Source organism: Gobio gobio (assembly GCF_949357685.1).
Source record: "Gobio gobio genome assembly, chromosome: 15".
NCBI lineage: Eukaryota > Metazoa > Chordata > Actinopteri > Cypriniformes > Gobionidae > Gobio > Gobio gobio.
Window position 1 is genome coordinate 32,110,352 of NC_137108.1, and position 22,779 is coordinate 32,133,130.

At 39.0% G+C, this 22,779-nt stretch overlaps 1 protein-coding gene across 12 annotated transcripts in view; it reads right to left on the bottom strand.

Moving 5' to 3' along the window:
• ptk2ab (protein tyrosine kinase 2ab) overlaps positions 1-22,779 on the bottom strand; it is an 88,944-nt gene that overhangs the window by 64,305 nt on the left and 1,860 nt on the right. For 4 of the 12 annotated variants that reach the window (XR_013818040.1, XM_079836982.1, XM_079836973.1 and 1 more), the window contains exon 1: positions 5,329-5,426. The exons of 3 other annotated variants lie outside the window; for them this stretch is intronic. Coding sequence is in view for 5 of the 9 variants with exons in the window: in XM_079836982.1 (XP_079693108.1) it covers positions 5,329-5,410 (82 nt within the window). In the remaining 4 variants the exon portion in view is untranslated. Of the gene's footprint in view, positions 1-857; positions 1,364-5,328; positions 5,964-10,265; positions 10,293-22,779 lie in introns of those variants that run through there. 5 more of the 12 variants (XM_079836986.1, XM_079836984.1, XM_079836974.1 and 2 more) reach the window with 3 other exon arrangements.

Consider the following 22,779-nt stretch of genomic DNA (forward strand, 5'->3'; position numbering starts at 1 on the left):
ATCAGATTGACAATGCATTCAGTCTATTTAGGTCTTATAATAATAATAAAAATAGGATCGCTGCATTAGTGAATATTCTTGTTCAAAATAGAAAGGACAAAAACACATCAAAACACATTGACAAGACAATGAAAGCTCTCAGTCAAGTCGCTTCAGAGCTGTCACCTGAACACAACTCCTGAGGCAATGAACAGCAGCGAGGCAATGCCAAGGCTTTGGATCTATGCTGATAAAGACGTCGGTCGGATCAGCACAATATTTAACTGTCAGAGCAAAATTTACAGCAGGAATCAGGATGCTGCAGACACTAACAGGAGGTTGGACTGCTGGGAGGAAATAAAGGAAAAGGTCCAGACACCAACACCTCAGACAGACAGATGTCTCCTGCAAGCATGCCAAACAAGTGGCCTTGGGGACTATGATAATGTCAAATATTCTGCCAAAAAAAGCTTCAAGTACAACAATCCATGATGGCAAACTATAGCATTCCAAAGCTGCAAGGTCAACACCACAATGCTTGACTGTTTCATGTCAGCTAAATCAGCCGAAAACATTCCCACGATTTGTCTACAGCTCTATTATGATGGTTAACAGCTAAGCATAAAGGTGACATAAGCCTACATGGTCATTATCGTAAAATAAACCCTGAACAAAGCAGATGAGTGGTCAGTTGCCTCTTTCACCAATCAGTTTCAAATATTGAAGAATTATATGACAACAAACAAAATTAGGGTCACCAACACAATAAACCCTGCAAATGGGAAAATTCAATCAACGTGAAACAGCCGATAAGTACATAAGACACATTTTATAGCAGCTTTTAGTTAGTTTCAGTTCATTTTGAGCTCCTCTCCTACCTTTCCTGAAGAAGGGCCAGCAGGTACACGCCAGCGCAGATCTCAGTTCAGGGCTCAAACGGCCCTCTAAAAACACAGACAATGATCTGACGAAAACACTAAAGTGCAAAGCACACATACACTTTGGTAGGTCCAAAGGACGTCAACAAAGCGTTAAATCCACGTTGTCGCTGTCAGTCTTTTGGAACACATTTCGGACACAAATTCCAGCCCTCACATATTCAAACGGACAATACATTTCAGTAGCTTCCTCTATTTGTCATCACATCCTGCTTATCATAATGTGTCCAGACTGGCCCTTCTAACCGGTGATCCAGTTCCTGTCCGTTTGTCCTGAGGAGACCAGGAGAATACACAACACTTCTTGACAAGACGGTCATGAGTCAAAGACCTGGATTCAACGGCCCTAAAAATCACAACACTTGAGTTAAACCAGCTAATAGACCGCATTCACTCACACCGGCCTACATACACACGCGACTGTACAAAGTAAACATGCGTGGTTCAATGGGACCTTGGTCAGGAGGAGGAGTTCACACACATCTGACTGATAACAAAGGAGCCTAGCATTTACAATACATTCAAACTCTAGCAAATATCCTCTGAATGTTGTATTTCTGTAACATTCTGTGACATAATAAAACATCAAAATTATTTGATTACGGTCTTGGACAATGGGGGACCTTTGGGAGAGTCAAAAATATTAAAAACAACAGATGTAAACCAACTGAACAATCAAATTTCAAATCTTTAGCTTGAGCCTGAAACGTTATGAATCCTGACACTAAATATACACACAAGGGCCACAAGAGCTTGCACGGTAACACCTGAGAGTATTATTTTCAGCTGTGCTATTTCCATTGAGAAAATAGGTCCAGTGGCATTACATTGAATGAAATTTTACAAAAAAAAAAAGACTAAACGGTAGTTAATTCACTATGCATAAAATTATTCAGATGAATTTTCTTGACTGAACCAGAGGCAAGAGAGAGAAGCTTTATTTTAGTACTTGATGCCTTCAGTAGAATTTTCCAAAATCTCAGTCAACCAGTAGCCAGAATGGTTATCAATATCTAGCAGTACGCATGTGCTGCATTCACCTTATCTTTCTCCCAGCGATAGTCTTTTCAAAGAGCTCACTCTCTGCCAGAGAGAATGGACACCACACAAAAAAGCTCATGTATCTGAGCTCAAGAAACGTAAGCTGAGACATCTGATAGTGAGAGTGGTCTCTCTCAATATCTCTTTCTCACTTAAGGTTTCTTTCTCTGGCTCCTCCACAGCTATAGGTTAAACAGAGAAGACTAGAGAAACTCTTTTCATGGGGTAATTCTGCACAGCCCCATGGGGTAGAGGATTCAGTCTCCTCTCACAAGATGACACCAACAGACATGCGGTTTCTTTGCAGCAAACGAGACAGTAAAAAAAAGGGATGGTTCTGTGCCTAAGGAATGGTTTATTCCAATTCCAAGCTCAATTTCTTTACAGGCAGGAGCTGGAAAGAATTTAAAAAAAAGAGTGAGAGACTGGCATTTCTTTGCCTTATTAGATCTGACTAAAACCCTGCACATGAGAAAGGTGTAGTTTTCATCCCTCTTCTCTTTTTCCTCTTCTTTTACTTTTGCCTTGTCATTGCTCTCTGTGTCCTCATTTCTTTGTTCTTGGCTAACAGAGGTCAGTTGTCCTACTTTTTATGTGTATTACACCGTATTGCTACTACATCTGCACTGAAAAAAGATTTTTTGCTGCTTGTTCAAATTAATAAAATAAGCTAAATGCAACACAATTATTTAACTTTTTTCCTAAGTTAAGTACGTTCAATCCACTTAAATAAATTTAAAATTTAAGTTTACCCAATTAATTTGTGTTAGGATTACGTGAATGATTTTTGCTGCTTTAACGGAAACTGTGCGGGGGATTTTTATCACATGTTGTAATAGTAAATGTTGAAATTAAGTGTTATTTTTGGAAAGACCTGTTAATGTTTGGCATTCTCTCATATGGTTACCACTGTGCTGCAGAGTAGAGCTTATGGTTTGGTTGTGAATGGCTATATGCAAAAACACTATGATGCACAATGCTGCATCCAATGAGCAATAGCTGTGCTAATGCAGTGCTGTGCTAGCTGTAGACAGTCTTTTAATTGTAGGCTACTACAGCATAACTGAATGTCAAATACAAAGAGGTCTTTCCATTTACTCATCACAGACTTTAGTATTTTTACTCAATATATTTTAATTGAAATAGCTAAAAAAAAACATTGATTAAGATTAACTAAAAATATACGTTTAAAATGAAGAAAATAATATTGTGCAACCACTTGCCTTAAATTTAGTAAAATCAACAAAAAAGTGTGTCATTCTTCTTCTACACACACACTGTTAATTCTCATCTTTAAATGGCTAGAAAATCTGTATTTGGTGCACAGAAAAAGGAAACATTGTGGTGGAGAGAAGCAAGCCATCCCGGATTTCATCTATGGCCTGGACAGTTAGAGAAGAAACAAAAAGAACTCACACTGCGTTTATGATACAATAATACAATTAAAATGTCCTTTCTGCAGCTTGGGTGCCAGCGGGCTGTCAACTGCAATCGCTGCGTGAAATAGGGCCCAGGCATAAATGTGAGAAACGCACTGAAAGTGGCTGTCAAGCTATGTGCCTTTGGTATATTAATTGGTAAAGGCATAATCTTCCATTAGCACCAGTATTGCTGAGATTTTATTAACTCAGCTATAAACACAAGTAATTTTCCAGCAATTAGATACGTCTGTACTGTAGGAAAGCTAATATCAGGAATGCCTATTTGCATTTTTTTGAAATGATCAATATCAGTCAGATTGGGCCAGTAAAATAAAATACAAAAATAATAAAAATATAAAATATTTATGTATCAGTGCCTCAACCACACGATAAAACTCATAGATCTCACTGACAATAAATAGCAGTATATTTTGTATTCAGTATGAGCCAAGCTTCCCACATACACAATCAGTTGAGCTCAGATGGGAATTCACCCCTCAGTAATGAAGCTACACTCCACCTACATGACTGCTCTTGCACTGATGTCAGCGGAGAGATAATCAGGCTCTCTGATTGTTCATTAAACTCAGTCTAATGAGTTGGAGCTCTTAGACACAGAGTTGATTTCTCAGGCCTATATTTCAGAAGAGATCCTTCAACACTTGCTGCTCTAGTGGGGCTGATTTCATTGAAACCATGTCATAAAGTCATTAATAATTGAAAGTGATAAGCTAATTTGAATATCTTTGCCTGCTACTTGTACACAGGATAACAAATCAGAAACTTTTGGAACACAGGCCAGTGGCAAATGCAAGTAAAATGTTCTTTGGTGAGTGAATAATACATTACATGATTCAAGTCAGATTGCAAAAATTATAATTTGACCCTATAAGTGACAAATCGAAGACTATATACAAATCTAAGACTAAACTGCCTACACTGGTATACACTACTGTTCAAAAGCTTGGGTTCTTCTTTTTTTTTTATTAAGAAAATTAATACTTCTATTCAGCAAGGATTCATTAAATTGATCGAAACTGACAGTAAAGACTTTTAATAATGTTATAAAAGATTTCTATTTCAAATAAATGCACTTTCTGAAAACAAAATATATCAAAGTTTCCACAAAAATATAGTATTAAACATAACTGTTTACAACATTGATAATATTAAGAAATGTTTACGGAGCACCAAATCAGCATATTAGAAAGCTTTTTGAAGAAGCCTGGAGTAACCTGCTGAACATTTCATTTCACAATATTAATTAATGTATTAATATTAATTAATTAATTATTTTTTTCAAAGACAACTTTAACTTAATTTCAAAGTTTTGAACAGTAGTCTAATATTCCATATAGTAAAATAAATTGAAGCATCATTTGACAGGGATTAAAATATAAACTAAAAATCTAACCGGTCTAACAGGTTGTCAACTCAGGTATAAACTAAGGTTGGATTGGCCAACTATCTCACAATAAATTACTAAAAATATCAATAATTTGATCATGATTGACACTACACCAAACATGAGTGAGATTTATTCATATGTAGGTGAAATATTGAATGTGGTATCAATTTTGATCTCTCTTGTGCGATTCACACTCAAAATAAAACTGCAATAAAAGTACTGATGCAATATTGTGAGGTAAAATAAGTACAATAAATCAGTGTAGGATTGTGGCAGCACAGCCCTACAAATATAGATGATGTGCTCGCAGGCATCTGCAGAGATATTAAACTAAACCCAATTCAAAAGCACTTCTATTGAGAGCAAATACCACAATAAAGGACTGTAGCAAAAATCTAGAGACAAAAACCGGACCTCCTACACCTTTCTCCTAAACTGCCTTTAAATCAATACTCCACATCCTGTAAGACAGATCCAGCGTGAAACTGTATCGTGGAGGTTTTCTGGAAGCGGTTTGCAGTGCTGTATCTGGGTGACATACTTGGCAGGGGGGGAGGGTAGGAGTAGATGCAGGCTCCTCGTGCCCAGCACAGCGGGAAGGGATTGCAGCCGCTGCCCTCCATCCGCTGGCCTCCTCTCTCGTCTCTCTCCCAGGCCCAGCGGCTCTCCGACTCCCTGACACAGTCATAGGGAGCAGGGGGTGACCCCGGCCCACCGCAACGCACTTTGACCAGGCCACCAGGGATGGCCCTCAAAGGCTTGGGGCGGGGCGTGGTGTGAGGTCACAGGACGGTGATCGGTCAGCTGACTGGTGCTCTAATCCAGAAGTGTGAAAACAAAGTGATGCAGAAGAGCATGCGGTTAAGGGAACAAGGGGCGGCAGGTAGATACAAACGCAAGGTGTGCTGGTCTTGTTTCCCTTAGAAGCGCTTTTTGAAAACCACTAACAAGTGCAGTGAGTAAAGATCCAGAAGTGACAGGGAAATCCCACAGCTGTCCGGAGTATTCCAGAGAACGGATGCAGCAGGCAAGGCTGGAACAAAAGCAGAAATGTCGAAAAGAATAATCCTCACATGTTAAAATGCTTCCTTTTTAGCTGCCTTTCTGAGGTTCATCCAGATTAGGAGAGACTGCGGTGATGGCGTGTGTAACTTTCACAATCCGGCAGAGTGTGTCAGGAGAGAAAGTGTGTGTAAGAGGTAGGATGAGAGAGAGAGAGAGAGAGAGAGAGAGAGAGAGAGAGAGAGAGAGAGAGAGAGAAAGAGAGAGCGAATCAGGCCAACTGAAATAAGAGGGGTCTCTTTAAATATGCTAATGATTTCTTTGAAACCAACTGCTATTGGCTGACCAGTTTATGTTTACAAAACACAGACCACCAAGCCAAAAGAAGCAGCTGAGCAGGTTTTTCAGGGTCAGGCTTTGACCAGGATTATTTAGTTGGGCGGTCCGGCTTCTGTTTACATTCTCGGCATTGTGTTGCACATTTAAATACAAAGCATTATCGTTTCTAAAAACCCCTGATCACCTTATGAATGACGGTAGAAATCTTATACTGTATTCTTCACCAAGAGGCTGTTTGTGGCTCTTCAGGACAGCTGTGGGCTACTCGTGGAGTTTCATGTAGACAGGGACTGAAGGAATGTCCGTCAGCTACCTGACAAAGGCTCAAGGAAGGAAGCCCGTTTCCTGTTTTTGACAACAGCCCATACTTGCAGAGATGCACACAAATAAACGATGAAACATTGCTGCAAATGTAGCTACGGGGTTTTTTTTTTAGCAAGCAAGTGCATCAAGCTTTGCATTTTGCAAAACTTCCAACAAAATTCTTCATGTTGAAGAACTCTCTATAAAGGTCCTATGGCAATGTACTGAAGAAATAGTTCAGAAGTTGTGTAATCCCAAACACACCTTTTCAGCTTACTAACTACAACAATGTCTTTGTTGTGCATATTTACTACACATGAAAAAATCTATCTGCAATGGCACTGCATTCTGTCTATGTTGATGTTTTGCTAAAATAGGTTGAATCATGAGGCAGAAATTGAGTCAGACAAAGAGAGAAAGAGAGAAAACACATCAGAAGATGATTAGATGAAAAATAAACACAAGAAGTAGTGACTAACGGATTGTCAACAATTCGAATTTAAAGTACCACCTAAATACAAGTGTTGCATATTTTATAAACAAGTTTTTGATTGAATGATGACAATATTGTAAAAAATAATGCTGGTAGACAGCATATATAAAATGCAGACGATTTAATGATAGTAAATAACATCCACAAAGCAGCTATATTTATGTAAAATATATTTAAACTTCTGTACAAAAAAAAAAATCTGTAAAAAAGATTTTCTTTGTTTCTCTTCAGTTTTACATTTCATCCCAACAAGTAATAACTGGTAATAGGGCAGAACGGTTGTTAGAATGGTAAGGAACGGTTCCAGTTATGTTTCCACATGAGCCTGGTATGGCACGGCACAATTACAAACCGTTCTTGGCCCAGGTTAGCTGAACCGTGCTGGTAGAATGTGTGTAGTGACGTCGCCATTCAGGATTTGCCTCTTGTCTGTTGCCTGGCTACCAGTTTCTGTGTAGCTGGCTAAGCGCGCTATTTAAGCGACGTAAACGCAGATTAGTAATAAAATTAAAAGAAATATCTGATCACCTTCTATAACGCGGTCGCCATTTCCATACTGTCTTTTAACAAACTTTTGAAACTCATACATTCCAAAGAACGACCATTGTCAGCCCCACAGTGGAAAATGAAACTATAACCGTACCGACTGGCCCAGATCGGCACGGAATGGAACGGTTACGTAATGAGAACCGTTCGGCCCGACAGTGGAAAAGTGGCTTTTGAAGAAAAGCCCCAACATGGAGCTGACATCTTGCACTAATTCTGTTGTTCGGAGCCTGAGCAGTGGAGTCTGAGCAGTAGTGAACGTGAAGTGGAACCGCGGTATCAAGATCCAAGCACTGGCCACTGAATTTAAGTAGGCTGACTGCTTCAATTTTGATGTCTGCTGATTGCAGTACAACTGAAGGCTTGTTAAAATAAGGTAAATACAACTACTAATCACATAGTCATATCCCGAAAAAAGCCAGAGATATCAGAAATCATATATATTAGAAGTGTTATTGTCCATTTTGTCCATCCCTGTAGTCAATAATTGTATCATGCCTTAAAAATGCTTCAATGTAACTCTACACCCTTGCTTCAATTAGTATACCTGGCTCTATGAATATGCAAATAAGCCCCACCTCCACTCACTGATGCTGACTCATCTGCAAGTCGCTGAATGGTAATGCGTTTTATGCATCACTCTCTAAAACGTTAGACACATAACGGTAATTAATATGATAGGCCTATTGCATGACTACGTTATCAAACAGCGAATAATGTGCTAATGTTACACAAACCATGCTCTCGTTCTCCAACTCAGAGTCAGACTGTTGCCTTCTAAAAATCAGTATGCTTAGAAATGCTTTGAACAACTTAGAAGAATGTCAGTGGAGAATGGCATATAGTTCATCATAACATCGTAAAATACATAATTTACCCGCTTCACTGCTAAAAGTACCCGATTTTTCATATCATCAGAAAAATATACAGAGATAACCTGGCTTCTCTCGAGACCCCCCTGCTTCAGAGCGGTCATGTTAATGATATACTAAATCCTGCCCACATTGTCTTGATTGGTAACCAGGTAATTTATGACGTAAGAAACACCTACGACTTTAAACCGTTACTTTTTTTCACTGCAGTTTTAATGGTGCTTTCACACTTAGTTCGATTGCCTGGCCCAAACCAGAGTTCGATTGCTCCCCCCTCCCCCTGCCCCCGCTGGACTGTGTTCATATTATATTATATGGGTCCGAACCGGGGTGCGTTTGCGTCATCAAAGCAGCAGCTGTTTACCCCGTTGCTTAGCGTTGCTAAATTCACTTTTATATTTTTGTTTTTGAACTGTTGGTTTTGTTTCCAAAGCTTAAGTAACGTTACGTAATGGCACTTGTGTCTATCTGCCGCGAATGTACTGCAAATGCTCTAAAGAACCCTGAAAACGAGCAGAAATTAGATCTGCTTGCAGTACATCAGTCACGCTCGGCAGGAAAATGAGTGAAACTCACACAGACAAACATTATCAAATCAACATAATCAAATCAAGATTGCATTCACATCAGCAGCGAACCGTACCGGAGTTGACATGAACCGTACCCCAGACCACCCTTTTTAAGCGGACTCGGGTACGGTTTGCAGATCCGCACCCGAGTTCGGAAGACAGCGTTCACATCATCCAAACGAACCGAACTCTGACGTCAATCAAACCCGGGTGCGCACCAAAAGTGCTAGAGTGAAAGCACCCTAAAGAGAAAACACTCAGCAATGGTGTTGACTTATGAATTTACACATGCGTTGCCTTAAAGCATTTTTTTTAAACACCACATAGACATAAACAACATTAAAAAGTTGATTTTCACCACAGGGGGTCTTTAAGAGATGGAGGGATGCGGACCTCTTTTTCAACAGACAAAGGTCAATAAAATGAGTAGAGGTAGAACTGTACTAGTTCTTCCTCTACTGAGTACAGTACAAGTACTGTACTAGCAGATTTGTGCATTATTTTGTGCTTATAATACCATAACTTACTGTTTGATTGCAAAGCATAATGCAGAAAATTGTTTGCTGTTATTTAAGAGTTTCACCTTGCCATGTTTGCCAGAGATATTCATTACCATTCCAAGCACTCGTTCCCTATAGGGAGGGCAAACAGGTCATTTCCTGCTATACTAACCGCATTCTCAAATATCAGCTAATAGGCCCCATTTTGTGCTTAATAATGGTCTCCATAGATGCCATGCAGACACACAGGAACCCTACTGTCTAAAAAGGCCCTCCTTCCCTCCAACAGTAATGCCCTTGGCGATGGAAAGAAACAAGGTTAAAAATATGAAGCATCAGCTGATTGGTTGGGCATCTCGAGTCTGATTGGATAATGTTCCAGTTCCTCAGAAAACTATGAATGAATTGAAGATGCACCAGCAAACTACACATCTAGATTTGAACAACACTCCCTCCTCAACACCACCAAATGAGCAAAGACAAAAGAAAAATCACCTACAATTAGAACTATAACCCAAAATGTAAGTGTTACCGCATTAAAAAGTGTTTTTACATAAATGAATAATACATTTAAAAAATGAGAAAAGCTGGTTATGGGGGGGGGGGTTAAAATGCAGCTCAATTGTCATATAGGCAGCCCAAAGGCAGCTGACAGGCTTTGGAACAGACTGTGCTGATCTGCTTTACAGGAGAACACGCTCTACCCAATTCACATTCAGTAAATGGTGGATTAAGGTTAGGCTGACATTTCCCCCGATCAATTTGAAATTCATTTCAGAGAGAGAGAGAGAGAGAAAGAGAGAAAGAGGGAGACAGAGAGAAAGAAAGAGAGAAAGTAAAAGAGGTTGTCCTACCTGCATAATATGATATCCTTGAAATATCTGCAAAAAAATAACAGAACCATGTTAGAGTTTATACAGTTCCAGAAATGACCTTTATTCTACAAAAGCATTGAAACTAGTATGTTCAAGCACCAGTGTGTGTATAGAGAGCCCTCTAGCTGTCAATTGCTCTGGTAATCTACACATTCAACTTTTAATCAAAATCACCAGCTACCGTCAAGAAGACTATATGTTTATGGGCACCACTTACTGATGAATGCATCTGAAATAACCACGGACAAAGAACAGGAAAACAAACAGGGAAAAAGATGAAATTACAACTAAGCACAGATACTGCTACTAGACAGTCTAAAACCCAGAGCCAATTCAAACTCACCCTACACTGCATCTTAAACTGATACCAAAAAATGTATTAACTATCTTATTTCTAAACTAAAAGAGCTTTCTTTAGAGATTTGTGGCTTTTAGTCCATGTCTATTAGTTTTGAGGTTATCTAGTGAACTGCTCAAAAGTGTTAAATCTTTATACAGATTTATACAGAGTTTCTCTCTTCAGGAAAAAATTTACCAAAAATATCAATGGCTCATTAGATTAGATTAGATTCAACTTTATTGTCATTACACAAGTACAAGTACAAGGCAACGAAATGCAGTTTAGGTCTAACCAGAAGTGCAATAGCAGCAAGTGCAGGATATACAATGGATGCGTAAGTGCAGGACATGGATATGTACTGAATATGTATAAATATGTATAAATAGAGAGACGCTATTACTATAAACAGAACTGAATTTACAGGTGAATATGTACAGTGAATAAATATACAGATGGCTATTACTATAAACAGAATTTACAGGTGAATATGTACTATGAATACAATATACAGATGGCTATTACTATAAACAGAATTTTACAGATAGAGGTATACAATAATATGCTAGGCTAATATGAGGAATAGCAGTGGATTAGGGTAGTGCAATAAATTATGGACAGAGCTATCCGGAAAAAAAAAGTGTAAAGTGCAGTGGAAAGTGGTTGCATATTACAGTTAGAAGTACAGTGCAAAATGCAAATGTAAACATTGGTACAATAAATACAGTCGGCAGTGCAAATGAGCATAATCCAGTTAAGATATGGCAGTGCAAGATGCATATGTAAACAGTTGTTACTGTGATAAACAGTCGGTAGTGCAAATAACAAAGTGAAGGCAGATGTGAGGTAGGAGAGTTATCAGTTTATGAGGGAAGTGGATCAACGGGGGTTTGAGTTCAATAAAGAGACAGCTCTGGGGAAAAAACTGTTCTTTAGTCTGCTGGTCCTGGTCCGGTGGATCCTGAAACGCCTGCCGGAGGGCAGGAGAGAAAACAGTCTGTGGGCTGGGTGAGAGGAGTCCTTGAGGATGCTGCGAGCTCGATGCAGACAGCGTTTCCTCTGGATGTGTTCGATGGCAGGTAGTGGAGTCCTTGTGATGCGCTGGGCAGTTTTCACCACCCGCTGCAGTGCCTTGCGCTCCGCAACAGAGCAGCTCCCATACCACACTGCCACACAGTTGGTCAGGATGCTTTCTATTGCGCAGCGGTAGAAGTTCACCAGGATAGCCGAGGAGAGCTGATTCTTCCTCAGTGTCCTCAGGAAGAAGAGGCGCTGGTGAGCCTTCTTGACCAGGCTGGAGGTGTTGGTCGTCCACGCGCCGAGATGTGGATCCCCAGGAACTTGAAACTGGAGACACGTTCAACAGCCATTCCATTGATGTGGATGGTGTCGTGTGTGCCTCTTGACTCCTTCCTGAAGTCCACGATGAGCTCCTTCGTTTTGGTGGTGTTGAGGAGCAGGTTATTTTCGGTGCACCATGTGGCCAGGTGCTGGATCTCCTCCCTATAGGCAGTCTCATCGTTGTTGCTGATGAGCCCAATCACCGTAGTGTCGTCCGCAAACTTGACGATGGAATTAGATCCATACACAGGCTTGCAGTCGGCGGTGAAGAGGGAGTAGAGAAACGGACTTAGCACACAGCCCTGTGGTACACCAGTGTTGAGTGTGATGGATGTGGAGCAGGTGAATCCTGAACGAACATTCTGGGGTCTGTCAGTTAGGAAGTCCAAAATCCAGTTACACATTGAAGTGTTGATGCCCAGGTCTCCAAGTTTGGCTATTAACTTGGATGGGATGACAGTGTTGAATGCTGAGCTGAAGTCAACAAACAGCATGCGTGCATACGTGTTCTTATGGTCCAGATGGGTGAGCACAGAGTGCAGTGCCATGGAAACGGCATCCTCTGTGCTCCTATTGCTGCGGTAGGCAAACTGGTGTGAGTCCAATGTGGATGGTATAGAGTCTTTTAGGTGTTCCAGGACCAGCCGCTCAAAGCACTTCATGACGATGGGTGTGAGTGCTACAGGGCAGTAGTCATTAGGGCACCTCGGGTTAGAGTGTTTCGGCACTGGCACAATGGAAGTGCGTTTAAAGCATGTCGGTACAGCTGCTTGGGCAAGAGACAGGTTGAAAATGTCTGTAAAAACCCCAGCGAGCTGCTCCGCACATGCCCTGAGCACACGTCCAGGGATGTTGTCTGGTCCAGCAGCCTTGTGTGCGCTGATCCGGCTCAGTGCCTTGCAGACATCTGTGGAGGAGAGTGTGATTGGTGGGTGGTCAGCTGAGGGTTTGAGCTTGGTGGCAGTTTCTCTGTTGTCTCTTTCAAAACGAGCATAAAAGTAATTTAGCTCGTTCAGGAAGTTGACATCAGTGGCTGCGGGGGTGGAGTGGGTGGGTTTGTAGTCACTGATGGCCTGAATGCCCTGCCACATGCGTCGAGGGTCAGAGTTGGAAAAGTGACCCTCTATCTTTAGCTTGTAGCAGTGCTTGGCCTTTTTGATGCCCCTCTTCAGGTTAGCTCTGGATGTACTGTAGGCTTGTGCATCACCTGATCTGAAGGCAGTATTGCGTGACTTCAGCAGGAGTCGAACTTCCCTGTTCATCCAAGGCTTCTGATTAGGGTATGTGGTGATCTGTTTCTGGGTTGTAACACTGTCGATGGTGGTATTGATATGATCCAATACAGAGGAAGTGAATGAGTCAATGTCCGTGTGAGCGCCACTGGTGGCTTGACAAGCAAACATACTCCAGTCTGTGTTTAGAAACCTTTCCTCATCATGTACTGCTTAGATTTTTGTCCAATCAAAAGCTCTCCAGAATGAAAAGGTCCCACCCCAGCTAGCAAGCAGTAAATCATGGTCCATGGCTGTGATGTAATTAAAGCCTAAAAAAAGAGAATCTTTCGATCTGTATAAAAAGTCCTGTTTTAAAAGTACTGTATTTTCCAGAATATAAGTCACATTTTTCTACCATCTGAAATGTGTGGTGACTTAATTTAATTTATATAACGTCAAGCATGCAAAACATGTCCAAATAGCACACATTTGGATTTGTGACAAATTAGAGGTACATGAGGCCAAGTTGATTTGTATATCACCAACCAGTAGTTTCAGTTACACTTCAAATAAATGCCAAGACTAAACATTTATAATAAATGTTTGTATTGTATTGTATTGTATTGTATGAATGTTTGTAAATGCAGAATGTACTAATAAAACATTATGTACTAATGAAACATTCACAAACTTGTGTTTTTTCCCCAACAAAGCAATTTCGACCTGGTTCGACTTAAATTCAGGTGTGACTTATTTTCTGAAGGGGAAAATGGTAAATATGTCAACAAATTAATGAAAATTGCACTCATTGAGACATTTCATGGGGTTTTAAAGGTTTCCATTTCTGTTTCTAGAATAGAATAGAATTATGTCCAGGGATCATGAACATAAAACTGAACATGAAAGAAAATGCTAGAATAGAATACTGCCCAGGAATCACTAACGTAAAACTGAACATGAAAGAAAATGTTTGTGTCGAACAGAATAGAATAAAAAAAACTGTCCAGGGATCATTAACATAAAACTGAACATCAAAGAAAATTATAGAATAGAATAGAATACTGCACAGGAATCATTAACGTAAAACTAAACACGAAAGAAAATATTTGTGTCAAATAGAATACAATAGAATTTTGTTCAAGGATCATAAAAATGTTCTTTCATGTTCAGTTTTATGTTAGTGTCGAAATGGAATAGAATAGAGTTCTGCCCAGGAATCATTAACTTAAAACTGAACATGAAAGAAAATGTTTGTGTCCAACAAAATAGAATAGAATTCTGTCCAGGGATAATCAACAAAAATGAACATGAAAGAAAATGTTTGTGTTGAATAGAATAGAATAGAATTCTGCCCAGGAATCATTAACGTAAAACTGAACAAGAAAGAAAATGTTTGTGTCAAATAGAATAGAGTAGAATAAAATACTGTCCAGGGATCATTAACATAAAACTCTACATGAAAGAAAATTATAGAAAAGAATAGAATAGAACACTGCACAGAAATCATTAACGTAAAACTGAACATGAAAGAAAATGTTTGTGTCGAATAGAATATATGAATAGAATACAATAGAATTCTGTTCAGGGATCATTAGCATGAAACTGAACATGAAAGAAAAATGTTAGGTTAGAATAGAATAGAACAGAATACTGCCCAGGAATCATTCATGTAAAACTGAACATGAAAGAAAATGTTTGTGTCGAATAGAATATATGAATAGAATACAATAGAATTCTTTTCAGGGATCATTAACATAAAACTGAACATGAAAGAAAAATGTTAGGTTAGAATATACTGCCCAGGAATCATTAACGTAAAACTGAACATGAAAGAAAATGTTTGTGTCGAATAGAATATATGAATAGAATACAATAGAATTCTGTTCAGGGATCATTAGCATAAAACTGAACATGAAAGAAAATGTTTGTGTCAAAATAGAATAGAATATAGAGTAGAATAGAATACTACCCAGGAATCATTAACGTAAAAATGAACATGAAAGAAAATGTTTGTGTCGAAATAGAATAGAATAGAATTAGGTCCAGGGATCATTAACATAAAACTGAACATGAAAGAAAATGTTAGAATTTAATACTACCCAGGAATCATTAACGTAAAACTGAACATGAAAGAACATTGTGTTGAATAGAATAGAATACTGTGTGTTCAGTGATCATTAACAAAAATGAAACATGAAAAAAAAAATCTAGAACTCAACATAACACAACACAATAGAATAGAATTATTATAGACCATTAGCATGGAACTATGGCACACAGAAAGAACAGAGTGATGCAAAAAGCACAGAATGAGGTCATTCTTGAGCCCACTGCTCACTCAGACTCTATCAGCGGGTCAGCCAAAGGCTGAGCGACGATCAGAACCACAGAAAAGTCTGTCTCATTACACAGGGAATGCTGGATAATCTTTTCATTGTAGATGCTGAATTTCACTTTAATTGGAAGGCAGTGCATTTCAGCCATTTGAAGCATCAGCATCTCACACTGCATTCTGCTGAAAAGGTTTATAAACAAAAGGCGGCCAGACTTTGTAATTCTGTGATGATAAATAAGACTGCATTTCGTTTAAAGGTCAATGCAGTACTCTACAAAACCTATAAAACTACAAAGTCTGGATTGTTTTTATCTGCCAGCGACCAACTTTCACTCTGTGAACTCTGTTCAGCTTTAGAGTTTATGCCAGGGAGATCTTCTCATAAACAGCTATCAAACTGGCAATCAACCTAAACCTCGCATAGCCCTACAGAGGAAAATAGAAGCAAAGCAGACAGTAATTGTAAAAAATTGACAGTTCAGAGAAACAAACACTGAAGCCATCCTTCATAGAGAAAAGAGAAGATCAGTAAATTGTCATAAATGAACACAGGCATATAGCATTCATCTATTGTGATAGGCTGCGCTGTAGCCCCAGGTCTGACCAGAAGAGTGAGAGCAGGAGAAGAGGCTGAGATGTGATCGCTCACATAATCTCCTGATTGATTCATCACACCAACCCGAGAAAGTGTTCAATTCCAAAAACTGACAGTCATGCTGCAGCAATGTTTTCAACAGGAATATAACGGAAATGTCACTGTAAATAAATATGCGACAAAAACATTCTGAGGAAAAAAAACTGTCATAATATACTAACTTAAACAGATTTTTGCAATATGGCAGCTTTAACAAGGTGATCTAAAAAATTCAACCTCCAGCCATGACAACTATCTTCACCAACTTGGACCAAAACTCTAGCTACCATGAGAAGCTGGTTTTATCTGGATTTCCCAACAAAAAAAGCAAAACTATGCAAGACTAAAGAAGGATGACAGCCAATATCTTAATGATGCCTTTATTGCTTATTGAATAACAGCCAAATGATCTTGCACAAGTTTTCTGAGAACATCCGTTGTTATTATGAAACGCTGATGCCAAGTCATTATGACACCCGGAGCATATTATACAAAGAATAAATCTAGGAAATAAAGTGAAAACTAAGATTAGAAATGAGCTAAATGTTATGCTCACGATGACAGAGAGCCAAACAGAAAATATCTTTCTAAATGTTAAAGTCCTCAATCAAACTATCTTTTCCAATGAATGGACAAATGCAAACAGGAAGTTGCGTTGGAAGATTTTGAGAAATGCACAATCTATATCTGTACCATATCAGTTGTCGTCTGACATTCAAGTTTAGTATTTTTTTTTTATACCAATCAATATTAGATATTTAATTGCACACGCTCAATTCCTCTATTTGTACATTTTCTTACACTCACTCAAAATGTTTTTAAACACCAATTTAATAACACTTAAATGTAATCCTCAGAAAATCTCAATTTTAATACATTTTTCATACTGTGCATTATAATTGTGTCTAAATTCACTTGTACCATTTAAAACTATTAATTTTAGTTGGTAGTGTTTTATTTTTTATTTATTTAGACAAAAAAGAGTATTACATTTGAATAGTCTTCTTGAAAGCAAGTACAAAGAGTCAAAAACATAACAGAGAGAGATGTGTGTTTCACTCAGGTCAGAGGAGAAGAGGGCTTGTAAGCCACAGGGGAGAAGGAAGAGTAAAAGTGAGAGACAGCGAGGAGAGGATTGACCTCTCTCAACAGTATCTACAAAAGACATCCATCAGTGCAAAGCCCCCCTCTGCTTACACCACACAAATTCACCCGTTTCTTAACCTCTTATCTTTCCTCTCAGCAGTCACACCGCTGTGACACTGCCATATAGACTCATCATGTTGATGCTGACTGACAGAGGCTGAATTAGGCAGACATGTTCACAAGTCAAGTTGAGTCTCAAGTCTTTGAGGTCCAACTCCAATTTCAAGTCTTTAGGGTCCAAGTCAAGTCTTTGTTCTATTTTTAGCAATATTTTTTATTCAGCTAGTTGTTCTAATTAACAGTGTCTTGAACTATCAAAACAGATTACTTTTCCTTTAAAATTGCATAATAAAGCACACAAAAAACTACTTAAATCACAACTATTACTTTCCAACTTTGTACAAAATTATACCATTTAGAACCACCACAAAGGGGGAAAAAAGTGCTGTGTATTTTGAGCTATTCGAGTTGCCGTAGTTTGCTGTAGATCTCAAGTAATGCTGGATAATGTAGTCTCCCAGTGAGCACCTGCGTTACGGTAAACAACACAAAGAACAATATTTCCATCTGCATGTCTCGTTTGTGGAAATTAGTCGGACAGGGTCATAAATTGCGTATGAAAGTGTTTGTGCAATCCAGATGCAAATTAACTTGGCAAATCTGGATTATATGCATATGTTAACAAATAGCCTACTTTGGGGGAAAACATGAAAAGGACATGGAAATGTGTACTTCTTGAAAATGGGCCGCAAGCAAGCCTCTGCTGCTGTGCAACACCGCAGCTTCCCTTCCGATTCATTGACTGCTTTTTAAAATTAAATGACAAAGTTGCGTAAGGTAAGGCTTGACTATATTGTTACAATTTGTTGCTAATTTATATAACAGCAGTTTTCTAATGGGTGATTAATTTGCGTGCCTTCAGATGCGTCACGCGCTCGCTGGCTTGGTGTATTTAGAAATGTTTTGTGATATTGGCTGCTGCTGCAGCACACATTTGTGAATGAATGAATAGTAAATGGGGTTTTATGCTGTCATGTGGGGTAGTAAATAGAGAACGTAATCGGGAATACCGTGCCAAAAGACTTGCATTTTTTCCACAAGTGCATGTCAAGTCAAAATCAAGTCTCGAGTCAAGTCTCAGGTCAGTTGTTCGTGAGTCCAAGTCAAGTCGCAAGTCATTATTTGCGACCAGTGCGGCCGTGAAAGAACGTGTTTAAATATGTCTTTAATCTTAAGATGTCTTTACTACCTTTCTGGGCCTTGAAAGTGTTAATTAAATAGCTGTCTATGGAGGGGTCAGAGAGCGCTCGGATTTCATCAAAAATATATTAATTTGTGTCCCCAAGATAAACAAAGGTCTTACAGGTTTGGGACGACATGAGGGTGAGTGATTAATGCCAGAATTTTCATTTTTGGGTGAACTAACCCTTTATTTTCATCAATCGGATCATAAGTGGACAACGGCAAATACAGGTGTAAACGGGAACAAAAGCATTTTGAACTTTCAACGGTAAGCATTTAACTGGATTGCCTTTGTAGTGTAGACGCTCGTGTGGTTGAATGTGTTCCAAAAACCACAAAAGACTGCCTGCTCTCCGCCTACTGACTTAATGTGTAAACATTATGGAAGCCCGCTAGTCAGACGGGATTTAAATTTTGACGGCTGAAGACCCAAGTTTGGTTTTTAAATGAAAAACGTACCAAGCATGTTCTCTCCCCATTCCTGATTTCTTGCAGGCACTCAGTGTCTGCCTGCCGTGGTCTTGAGGCTATCAGAGCAGGAACGAAAGCTGCTGTTCTCTGTGTGTTTTTCTGTCGTCTAGGGGCGCGTTCAAATGTAATTTGCACGAGCTTATTTTGTCCATTAGATCAAAAGATCTGAAAAAGCCCATATATTTACGCGTCCATAGACCCTCCCCTCGAAGAAAGAGATGGATTAAATCATCAAAATCATCAGTCCGCGTCCTCCTCGATCTGTCAGCTGCATGCCTTTGACACTGTGAATCACCAGATTCTTCTTTCCACCCTCTCATCACTGGGCATCACAGGAATTCCACTGCACTGGTTTGAATCCTATCTCACAGATAGGTCTTTCAAGGTTGCCTGGAGCACATCAACTGACCACGGGGGTTCCTCAGGGCTCAGTGCTTGGACCTCTCCTCTTCTCCATTTACACTACATCACTGGGACCCATCATACAGGCACATGGCTTCTCATACCATTGCTATGCTGATGACACACAGCTCTACCTTTCATTTCAACCAGATGATCCCACAGTAGCTGCACGAATCTCAAGCTGTCTGGCAGACATCTCGGCATGGATGAAAAAACATCACCTGCAGCTCAACCTGGCAAAGACTGAGCTTCTCGTCTTCCCTGCCGATCCGACTCTACAACACGACTTCACCATCCAGCTAGGTTCATCCTTGAAGACCAGCTGTCCTTCATAGACCATATTTCAAAGACAGCTCGGTCATGCAGGTTTGCGCTGCACAACTTTAGAAAGATCAGACCATTCCTAACAGAGCATGCAACACAGCTTCTCGTCCAGGCCCTGGTCATTTCTAGGCTTGACTACTGCAATGCCCTTCTGGCAGGACTTTGTGTGCGATCAAAACGCTTCAAATGATTCAGAATGCAGTGGCACATCTTGCCTTCAACAGTGGGCCCATGTCACACCTCTCTTCATCTCTCTGCACTGGCTACCACTCGCTGCTCGCATCAAGTTCAAGCCATTGACGCTTGCTTACAGATCCATCACAAGCTCAGCACCTGCATCCTTCAACTCGCTCCTAAGAATCTACACCCCCACCAGAAGCCTTCACTCAGCAAAGGAGCGACAGCTCGTGGTACCACCACAGGAAGGCATTAAATCCCTTTCCAGAACATTTTCATTCACCGTTCCTTTCTGGTGGAATGATCTTCCCACCTCCGTCAGGAATGCAGAGTCACTGACAACATACAAAAGACAGCTGAAAACGCATCTCTTCTGTGAGCACCTAATCTCATCTTTAAAAAAAATTAAATCCTCGATTCCCTCCCTATCCTAGCTTGTGCAAAACTTAGTATTTCAGGCACTGATTTTCCACCTCTTCATGACGGATCACGTCCTGTATTCCTCAGTTGTAAGTCGCTTTTGATAAAAGCGTCTGCTATATGAATAAATGTAAATGTTAAATTTTCAGGTGTAAAAAGGAATGCCTCCCTCATCAACTAGTGATCCGATCGAACAAAAGGCATCTTAATACCAAGTGAAAAAAAGACCTGAATCAATGCAAGATGAAAGGGCTTTACCACTGATGACTTCAAGGGATGGTTTACCCCCAAAAAAAGACAACTTGGTAATTTTATTCAGGTAAAAGAAGGTATTTTGAAGAATGTTTGAATGTTGTCCATAGTGATTCCATTGACTTTTATTTTTGGACTCAAAAGACACCACATTTTTCAAAATATCTTATTTTGGGTACCACAGTTTGATGTGATGAGAACAGTATCCCCAAAAAGTAAAAATCAGCATTAAAAAGAAATCCGTCAGACAGAAATGTCTCATCGCTGCTATATGTGTTGACCCCTGTCACTCTGTAATATAATAGAATGAAACCCTCAGCTATTCTAAAACAGTTGAGCGCAGACCTCTGCCAATCAATAGAAATAATAACAGGGAAAATTGTCACCATGTCACACTATGGCCTAAAAGCAGCCCAGGATAATTCCCCTAATGAATAGCCCATGAGGAGACAGACCCTGAGGCCTGGCTGAGCCGAATAAATCCACATTCCACTCATCATGTCCTGGCTTAATAAAATACACCTGACAATTCCAATGCTCTGGTTGAGCTGCACTGGGAGAAACTGGATCTTCTTTACCAAATTATCTTGATGCGCTTCTGGACAGAGTCATGGTAACATACAAATATTCACCCATGCAAAAAGAAAAATGATCTATGCAAGCCATCACTAAATCAACACTCAGTGATCAATATCAGATTACAAAGATTACATTTTTAGTTAACATTGAAGCCAATACAATAGAGTCCAACAGTAAATCAATGGTGTCGTTTAAATTGAACCATAAGAGGTTATTAGCTAGTTCAGTTATTGAATGAACAAAAATATATGGAAGTATTCAATAACTACACTAGTACTTCCATTCAAAAGTTTGGGGTCAGTAAGATTTTATAATGTTTTTGAAAAGTGTGTCTTATGCCCAAAAAGGCTGCATTTAATTGATCAAAATACAGTTAAAACATGTATATTATAAAACTATATAAAAATATAGTAAATAATATAATTTAATTTGTTCCTGTGATGACATGGTTGAATTTCAGCAGCCATTACTCAGAAATCAATATTAAAAACAGTTGCACTTTTTGAGTTTTTAGAACTTTTTTTAAGAATTCTTTGATGAATATAACATTTCAAGTAACAGCATTTATTTGAAATAGTTTTTTTTATAATAATGTAAGTTAGTACTGTCGTGTTTAAGCAATTTAATATATCCTTGCTGAACAAAAGTATTAATTTATTTGCACAAAAAAGCCAATTTATAAAGGTAATATATTTAAAGAAATATCCCAAGTTCAGTACAAAGTTAAGCTCAACATTTGTGGCATAGCAAAAAATTATTTCTACTTGTCCCTCGTTTACTTTTAAAAATATGAAAATATAGGTTACTTTGAATCACTTACAATAGAAGTGAATGGAGCCCCTTTGTTAAACAGCATTATAGACCACCAAATGTAAACAAAATGCATGTTAAAATGTTATGTTCAATGTTTTTACTTTGTTGCCATGACACAACACAAAACCTAAAATGAATGCAACAAATAATAATAATACATAATCGGCTTTTAAATCTGCCAAAGCTTGCCTCTATTCACTTCCATTGTAAGCGCCTCAACCATGTTTTTTTGCTGAAAAAAAAATAGAGGGATGAGTCAAACTAATTTTTTGTGGTTATCAACAACACCAATGTTGTCAATGTAAACTACGCTAAACTTGTATTGAACCCATAATATCCCTTTAATGGTGTCCGTATTCTTTAAGCCAAGTTGACTGTAAGGTTACTGAAAATTATGTAATAATATAGTTGTTTTCAAAAACGTACATCCGTGCTGATTTAATGTATAAGCAACATTCGCTCTGCCTGCGCCTGGTGGATCATTCCAATACCTGCAGCAGACCAAAGCTATGTTGAGACTTGTCAAATACACAGGAATTTGTTCTAAACAAATGTTGCAATGCATTAGAGATAACCTACATATAGCGAACAACATTTAAAGACAAAACCTAACAAATGATTGCACAGATAAACAACCACGTAAAAGACCACAACAAGCTAGACACTATCATCCTATCACTACCTAAACCTAAATAATGAACCGAAACATTCTTTAACACATTTGCAGGATCGTGTACATGAAGCAGTAACAGTGAAAATGGCTATACACACACAGGGACACCTCTTTTATTTAGTATTTGAGGTTC